This window comes from Nanorana parkeri, unplaced genomic scaffold (genome assembly GCF_000935625.1).
Source record: "Nanorana parkeri isolate BGI_ZX_2015 unplaced genomic scaffold, ASM93562v1 scaffold1214, whole genome shotgun sequence".
NCBI classification, from domain to species: domain Eukaryota; kingdom Metazoa; phylum Chordata; class Amphibia; order Anura; family Dicroglossidae; genus Nanorana; species Nanorana parkeri.
In genome coordinates, this window is record NW_017307482.1 from 368,777 (window position 1) to 377,872 (window position 9,096).

Sequence of the window (9,096 nt, forward strand, 5' to 3'; positions counted from 1 at the left end):
GAGATATGATTAGGACAATTAACTAGATTGTTCATCTCCCTCCTTTTACCTCGGGGTGCCCTGGAGACATCATTTGCATGCAGACTAGAACTTGTCCTCAACAATGTATGGAAATCCTGACTAGCAGATAATTGCATAATAACACATTTCGACTTGTGTCATGTGCTTTTGCCTACTGGGACGCTTCTGGAAACTTGTTTAATGACAATTGATTGATATATGATTACTGAACAAAAGCCCAAAACCTTTTTTTTTAGATATAGCAGGAAATAGATTGAACCACTTTCAGGTTTTATTGCTGTCCATAACACCATTGGGGGCATTTCCCCTTACTTCCTTTTGAAAGTTTTCCATTGTGGGCACCCCCCGTCCCCCCCAAAAAAGGGGTTCTATTCACTCCCCACATTTCTACATCTATTCAAAGCGAAGAATTAAAAATAAGTCTCCAGTTGGGCTTTAAAGAAACACTCCTGTCTAAAATAGTTATTCTGTAGTTTTAACCTAATCAGCTTCTGTGATGAACTTTGAGAATTAATTTCTCTAGTGTCTGCAGCTACAGAGGTTTGTTTCCCAATTTACTGCTAGTGAATAATATGTAACTACTTGAAGGTCCATAGCCTGGCCACAGATTCATTATAAAGAGACTTGTTGCCCTCCAAAAATTGGTAAACGCAGTTCCCTGCAAAAGAAGACATGGTGTTCTCATCTCTACTACAGCCCATGCATACCTTCCCTCCCTTCAAGTGATGCAGCTCCCGTCAGACTCTTTAGCATTCAACACTTTCCGGAAATATAAGATGCCTGTGTAACTCATGGCATGCTTTGTTTCCATCCTCCGACTCCTACCTTACTTTAAATCAGATGAGGAAGCAAGACCCTGCTTGTACCAAGATGGCCACCTTTACACAGGGACATGATGCGGAAGAAGACATGATAAGTCAGTAAAAAAGAGGAGCTACAGGGAGAACACAGGCAATACTGATGACTAGTCTGCCCTCTGTCTTCCTTTTTTTGGCAAAGCTTCCAGAGTTCAGTTCCTCTTTAAACTAGTTTACATTTAGAATATATATGTAATGGTATATTAATCAATACCTAGCTGCATTGATGACATTTTCCCACAGTTCAACTTTAACATAATCTCCCCATAGATGGCCATACATCTACCTGAGAAGGACACGTGGAAAGATATCTGCGTTTCGAAGGGTTTTTCCCTCAATGAGAACCTCTCATGAGAGGGTTCTCATTGAGGGAAAAACCCTTCGAAACGCGTCGCCAGCCACAGCTCACCACGGCCTGCACATTGACGAGTGTTCCTAACACTCCTTTTCCACACGGGCACGGTGCAGGCACCCACTCAAGGACACTGCGCCCCACCGCCCGTTCCGCCACAGCTCCTGACAGCCTGTGACACACGGCTCTCGCTGACATCAGTCCACCATCCCCATCGGGATCACACCTCCGCTCCGATTGGTCAACATTAGACTCCGTCACCCTCCCCCTGGCAGCACTTCCGTCAACAGCCGTTCACTGTGACATCCCGGCAGCTCCTCTGCCCCGCGGCTCCCAGGCTTAGCACTGGCCGTCCCTCGGCTCTCCCGTCGACATCAGATTACCCTGCAGCTACAGCCACCAGAAGCTACCATCAGGACCCCGAGGACAACAGCCACCCAGAAGATTACCCCACCATCATCCTGGCTAAACACCAACCTTGCCGTCGTCGCTGACATCATGCCTCCTCCATCCCAACGGTGAGTCTCAGAAGTCCACCCCCACCCCCTTTTTGCCTACCAAAATTACCTCACCCCCGGTCCTTCTACCCTTGTGTGCCCAACCACACCACCGGACACGAGGAACCATCAAACAGAGAAGGGGACCGAATATGTTACTCCTCTGATGTCATGATAACTATAGGCGCTGTTGGTCAATGCAGCTCACACATAGAGGTCCGCTCTTATATGAGTCATGGAGATGAATGAAATCATTATTTAACATGTAGAATTACCAATTACTGAGCTGATGTGCTTTCCCATGACACAGTATTGGCCATGTCTAAAGACGAGGCTGTCTGATAGAAAATGACAGTGCGATGGAGATCTACAAAAAGCCACAAAACAATAATCTAGAACACAGGAATTTTCCACAGGAAAAGTATACGTTACACAGAAGTCGTAGTTTGTGCTGCTTGTGCAGGATTCTTGTAAATCAAATCCTTGTGTTTGCTTTAAATAATATTCATAAATATGAAAACTCTCTATTCCCTCTGGTCTGCAGTCATTTCAAGCTATGGATGGCCAAACACGTTAACATTTCTCAAGAGAAATAAGGAGAAATCTAAATCTATAGAGGAGTAGTCCCTGCCAGCTGTCAGAATACAGTATACTAATAATATAATACTCTATTCTGACACTCAGCATCCATGGCTGCACAGTGACTGCAACTGATTGGCTGCAGTCATGTGTGTCCCTACACTTTTCGCCACCTGAGGCCATGGGGGTGGGTAATGGTGCACGTTACTCAGGGGAGTGCTGGTGATGCATGGTACCTCTTGCTACGGCTCTATCCGGTGTTCCACTCTCCACTCTACAGCTCCAGTGACGTCAATGAGCTGGGCAGGATGCTGGCCAGAGTGTCACAGGTTGCTAAGTGCTCTGAGCTCTGGAAATGCTCTGGCCAGAAAGGGGAAGGCAGGTGTGCACACCTGCCGCTTCCACGTGACCCAATGAGATGCCATCTGAGGCAACCACTTCAGGCTGCCTCATTACAGGGACAGCCCTGGCTGCAGTCACTGATTGGCTGGCTGGCTCTTTAGATTTTTCAATCAGGGTTTGTCGAGCTGGGTGGTATTGGTAGGGCCACCCATGGCTTGAATTTTTGTCCCCGTATCACCAACCTACAGCGCAGATGGAGCACTATTCCCTGATGGCTACGGTATTCTGACAGCTGGCACCCACGGTTGAACAGTGACTGATTGGCTGCAGTCACTTATTGACCGTCTGTTCTCCACCCAGCTCTTTAGATTTTTCAAATGAAAGATCTTAAATTTGTTTAGCCGGGTGGTGTTGGTAGGGCCAACCATGGCTTGGATTTTGAGCCCTGTATTGCCTGCCTACAGCTGGTCGTGCACCAGAAGAATTAAGTTTGAACATTTTCCTTTTGAGAACATCCGTTCAAATTTCTAATGGTTAATGAGGTCTAATCATTTTGGAACATTTGTTTTCAAATGTTAGTGACAAGAAAAAGTGAAGGAGCAGGATGGAAACTTGTTCTTGTTCTCATCCACCTATCCAAATGAACAACATTCTAACCACAGATGTGCTTTACATTCGTGAAAAATGGTTCGTATTGTAATGCGCATGTACAAAACACAAGCGAAACCTGAAGCCTGGGATTCCATTCAAGTAGCCTTTCTAGATAAAATTTTAAGGGCTATTGGATAAAATCAGTTGACAAAATTATGACATCATTAAATGTTGATGATCGATTTTCAACAAATGTTTGAACTAATTTCTACCGGCGTGTGGCCGGCTTAACTCGTCACGAGCTACACAAAGAACAGGGAAGATACCATATGGAACAGGGAGAAAATGGCTACCCCTACCCCATGTTTTTTTAAACGCTATTCAAAGCTGATACCACTTGTGATTTAAAGTGTATTTCCACTTTTGCAGTCAAATTTGAGACAACCTCTCTATATGTTTATGTGTTCCCATTCACACAGCATAACTAAAATAATTTTGAAAAATTCATCCACCTATATATGTCTCTGTGTAGCAGCTTTCTCTCCGTTTCCAAGTAACCAGAATCTCTGTCTGTCTCTATAGAAAGACTTGGGACACGCTGAACTTCCTCTCATTAACATGCAATGCTTGTAGATCTTTAACCCTTTGTTAGGGCAGACAGTGTTCATATCTAGTTTATAACTAATAATGAGATCTTCCAGCACAGCACCGATAGGGTTAATTATGGTAACATTAACCTGCCCAGCCCTCTTGCATTCCAGAGCAATACTCAGCACAGAGAGCAACTTTTCTTTCAGAATAGAGCATATATTGTGCAAGCAGCAATTTAAAACAAATAAAGGGAATCTATGGTCATAAACTTAAAATAAATATTTTGAATTTGCACAAGTTCTATCCTACTCCTTATAACCATATCAATCTAGACGTCTGTAAACTTATTTAATAAAGATGCTCGTAGAATGTTCTTCCTGAATGCCCTGACACAATTTCACTCAGCCCTGTGAATATGCCTTCCCTGTGTGCAGAGAGGTAATGTTCTTGGCACCTGAGTGAACCATGAGGTCTGGGGGAGTTCCGGGTCTCCTCTGGTGGCACATATTTGGCCTGGGCAGTCACTATCTTGGTAAGAGCCCGCCGCATTTCTGGCACTGTAATTCATTCCTTGCTCACTCACATCATGCCACTATCTGTAATAAAAAGAAGACATTTATTTTTATTAGCAGGAATACAAAATGTAAGTGATACCAGGTCAGGATCTATGGATTCTTAGCGTGCTTTCTCTCCCTCTATAATAGAAGTCACCAGCACTCTAGAGTGCTGGTGACCTCTATTATGGACTGTATCCGACACGGCGCCATCCGTGTTGTCACTTCAACACTTCAGCCTGGCTGGATTGCAGTTCGCATTTATCTGGGTAATTCCAGGTATCTGGCATTGACGGTACCTACCTGGGTGGAGTGAGCCAATCACTGGGTCTCTTTCAACCAGTGTTGCATAGGGTACATATACTGGAGGGAATTGACATGTGCCTGGAGGAGGCTTCTGCTGTTGCTAGAGAAGGAGAACCTGGAAAGCTAATGGCTGCTGAAGGTACCTGGAACATAGAGGACCTCAGGAGCAAATTCTGGTGCCCCTCTTGTTAAGGATCTGTGCCTATCCCTGCTTATCTGCTACTCAAATCCCTATTTGCTGTGCTGCCAATAGACCTACATTGAATTGCTAAGAAGGGACTGGTGAGTCTGGAGTCTGTTAACCCTGGATGTCTAGGAACCCTATACCCTCTGTCCCCAGTAAGAAGATGTTAATAAAAGTTCTTCAGTATTAAACTTCTGGAGTGGATATCAGCTTTGTGGGCACTAGAAGAGGGTGATTAAATGCTAATGGGGCAGCTGAAGACCAAAACCCCTAGACAACTAGTGGTGGCCCGGTTATTCTGGTGGCTCCTTCAGGGGTGAGCGCTACACTTGTACTTGTACACTTGTATACATTGCACTGTGCATCTACAATATGATAAAAGGTCAAACATATCAACGCCCACATAAGAATTATACAGTGACTTTGACATGTCAGACGTCATTTATATGATTATGTGCTCATGTGGCCCTGCCTTACATTGGTGAAACCACACAGAAGTTAAGGTCCTATTAAACGCTCAAGCTTTTTATTAATAGATCCAAATCAAACAATTATACATTGCCCAGCAAATAATTTCTTAAGCTTTTTACCCGAACACTTACAGTCACCATGGCTGGCTCCATCTCTCTCTGCTCTGCTCCCCAGAAGAAGATAACAAGAAACAGAACAGTCTCTAGCAACTGTCCATCTACCAGCATGGAGAAGGGAGAAGGAAGAAGGGAGGGAGGAGTATATACTGTATATATACACTAGGCGGGGAATTTATTAAAACTGGAGCAGACAAAATCTGGAGCAAGGTAACCAATCAGCTTCTCTCTTCAGTTAAGATTTGAAAATGTCAAATAGAAGCTGATTGGTTGCCATGCACAGCTGCTCCAAAATTGACCTTTGTTGAGCTGGGTAATGCCAGTAGGACTGCTTCTGGATTGAATCAGCTAATCCACCAGCAACTGGGTGAAATGCAATCCATGTATGTCTAGCTTTACCCTCTTTTTATGTGCTGGTGACCCGTGGCCTTGAAACAGAAAGTGACAAGAAATCCAAATAATACGGTTGTCACTGGAAACAGGAGGTGAGGAGAAATCTTCCAAAGGGAACACCTAGAACTGCCTAAAACTGGGAATAATCTAAAGTTCACTTGGTTTTAACATTTGATTTTGGAATGGAAGAACAAAAATGTTATTCACTGTGGGAAATTCATTCCACCCAAAAAGAAAATTCCATTCTACTTAAATTTCTTTAATCACTAACGTCCAAAACGTCTGAACGCAGTGGGAGTTTACTATTCGATGCCGTGCGTTCTGAGATAGGAAGTGAAGGGAAATCTCACTGATGGGAGTTCTAACCATTCAGTACTCTATCCATAAAAAACAAAAGATAAAAATGTTTTCAATAGATACAGTTTAATGGACTGTATAATCAGCCCGATTGTGGTAATGCATTGTAAAACTTGCTCATTGCAATATGAATCAAGGAAAAGTCCGGCCACACACCGCGCAGCTCATTGCAATAGCCACAAATGTCAGGATTCAACTTAACTTACCGGGATTCAATCAGCTTCTTTCTTTCATTTTCAAATCTTAACTGAACAAACAGAAGAGAGAAGCTGATTGGTTGCCCTGGGCAACTGCTCCCAATTTTGTCTGCTCCAGTTTTGATAAATTTCACTCATTGTGAATCCCGGTAAGTTAAGTTGAATCCTGACATTTGTGGCTATTGCAATGAGCTGTATGGTGTGTGGCCGGACTTTTCCTTCATTTAGGCCCCATTCACACTTGGCGATTCGCAAATTTGCATTTTGCGTGATATCGCGCAAATGCTTGCATTGAAAAGTATTGAATCGCGGCAAAATCCGCTCCAAAAAGGGTCCTGCTGTAGCGACACACGACCCGCGACAGCAGGACCCTTTGCCCCATTGCCAAGCATTGGAGAGTGATATCGCGCAATAAATAGCCGCGATATCGCGGGAATTACCGTGCGATAAATCGCTCAGTGTGACCGGGGCCTCATTGTTCAATGTGTTTAGCAAACTGTTATGCAAAGTTTTCCTGGATTCAGAAGTAAGATTGATTGAATACTCCAGCTATGCTTCTATAGCAAAAATTGTCTACCAAAATAATACTTACAGCTCAGTATCTCCCATTGATAGGGGTCTGCCTAGTGCCTGTTTTCTCCTCTGGATACCATCTAGGATTTTTTTCCGCGGTCCCAAAGGAATATGTATACTTTTGAGGTCATTGTCTGAGCAGAGTGTCAGAGCTGCCAGATCTATCTTCTCATCCTGCAAAACCGTGAAAAATTCAGTCATCTGCAGGGATGCCAAGAAAGTCTCCAGAGGGCTAGTGTCAGGTTCCTCTTCATCATCCAACCCTAACTCTTCATCTTCCCATGGCAGCTGCTGTTCATTTCTCTTCTGCAGGCTACTGGCACTGCCAATACTATCATCTAAACTTGAAGAGCGTTTGATTCGGCTGCGCAGCTTCACCTGCTCACTTTGCATGCTAAGCCCATTGTCCTCTTTCCTGCCCACTCCATACAGACCACTACTCAGATAGTTTCTCCTGAAAACCATAGTGCCAAGGCCTGGTCTGGTGAAAAGGGAATCGTGCCCAGAATCAGTGCTGACTTCAGAGTGAGCAGCTTCTATATGTAGTCCAGGGTCACTGACAGCCCTTGATAATGAATCTTCCTCATGAATGAACATATCACGGAGATGTTGTCGACCTCGATCCCGGTGACTGGCATAGGTGCCTTGCTTCACAAACATGACATCATTTCCTAACTGAAGTCCAGAAATTGAGCGCACACTTTTCCGACCGTCTTCATATATCTTAAAGGTTCCATCATTCTGCTTCCTTTTCTCCAGTTTCTTCTGCATCTTTGATTTGCCCTTTGTAGTGCCTGCAGTGTGAGAATATGGCATGGTGGCAAGTAATGTGGCACTGGGGAAACGCTGGCTTACTGAGCTGCTGAAAACAGAAAGACGAAGTGTTACTAAGCTAAAACTTTACAATTCATTTTGTAGGATTGGTTCACAAAGGTTAGTGTACATAAAATACAAAGACACTCTCTAACTCTTAGGGGGTCTATTCGCTAAGCTGCCAAAGGATCTAGCCGTAGCTTCAGGTGATCCTTCGTCTAGCTTCGGCCCCAGAACCCCTTCAGTTCAGTAGAACCGAAGGCCTGCTCTACGGGCTATTCACTATAGCCCGTACAGCTCCCGAAGTCGGCCAAGCAGCTCAGCCGAGCCAAAGGCATATGCTTCGGCTCAACTGAGCCGAGGTGAAAGCCGAAGCTGGCCGAGCGGCCAGCCATTGGCCGGCCGACAGCCTGCTTCTGGCAGCTGGTAAGATGACAGCTGGCTCCGGCCACTTGCAGAGAGATCAGCGTCCCTGGTTATGAGGTAACCAGGGACGCTGTCATTACACACTGAGAACCCGGCCGGGCCACTATGATATCACAGCGGCCTCTCCGTGTTCTCAGTGTGTAATGACAGATGGCGTTCCTGGTTACCTAGTAATTTAATAGGCTCCCAGCCGCCCGGGAGAGAAACACTTTCTCCGAGAAAGGTTCACTCTGCTCGATCGAGCAGAGTAAACCTTACCCTGCTCATTTTTTTTTGTTTTTTTTCTTCTGACATCGGAGCCGTTGGCTGCCGTCAGAAGAAAAAAAAAAGAAGAGAAATCACCATAGGAATGCATAGCTAGATTCCTATTGGCTATTTCAATTTGCAATAGCCAATAGCAAACTAGCTATTGTGCCCCCCCACTGCTGCTGTCAATCAGCAGAGGGGGACCTGCAGTTCTCCATCAGGTCCCCCTCTGGTGATTGACAGTAGCAGAGGGCGGGTGCACTTTGCTATTGGCAAAGTGAAATAGCCAATAGGAATCTAGCTATGCATTCCTATGGTGTGTTCTTTTTTTTTTTTTCTGATGGCAGCAGAACCGCCCGGCCAATAGAAAACAGTTGGGTCGGAGGTTGGCTGTCACTGCCAGCTCCACACAATCGTTTTCTAATTTTTTTTTCTACTTTTTTTACTATTTTTCTATTCTGCTCGGTTCCACAGAGGGACCGCGCAGAACAGCAGCGAGTAGCCTGCCGGAGGTTCGGCTTAGCGGATCCAGATGTTGGATCGGCTGAGTCGAACTCCTTCTGCACTTCGGGTCGGCTGAACATGCTGAGCATGTACGGCCGACCCGAAGCCACCCGAAGTCACCCGATG

The 9,096-nt window shown here is 45.0% G+C and overlaps 1 protein-coding gene across 1 annotated transcript in view; it reads right to left on the reverse strand.

The window, feature by feature from the left end:
- Positions 1-6,996: 6,996 nt before the first annotated feature.
- USH1G (USH1 protein network component sans) overlaps positions 6,997-9,096 on the reverse strand; it is a 34,115-nt gene continuing 32,015 nt past the window's right edge. Inside the window, exon 3 of the mRNA XM_018568589.1 lies at positions 6,997-7,843. Coding sequence (XP_018424091.1) covers positions 6,997-7,843 — 847 coding nt within the window. The remainder of the gene's footprint in view (positions 7,844-9,096) is intronic.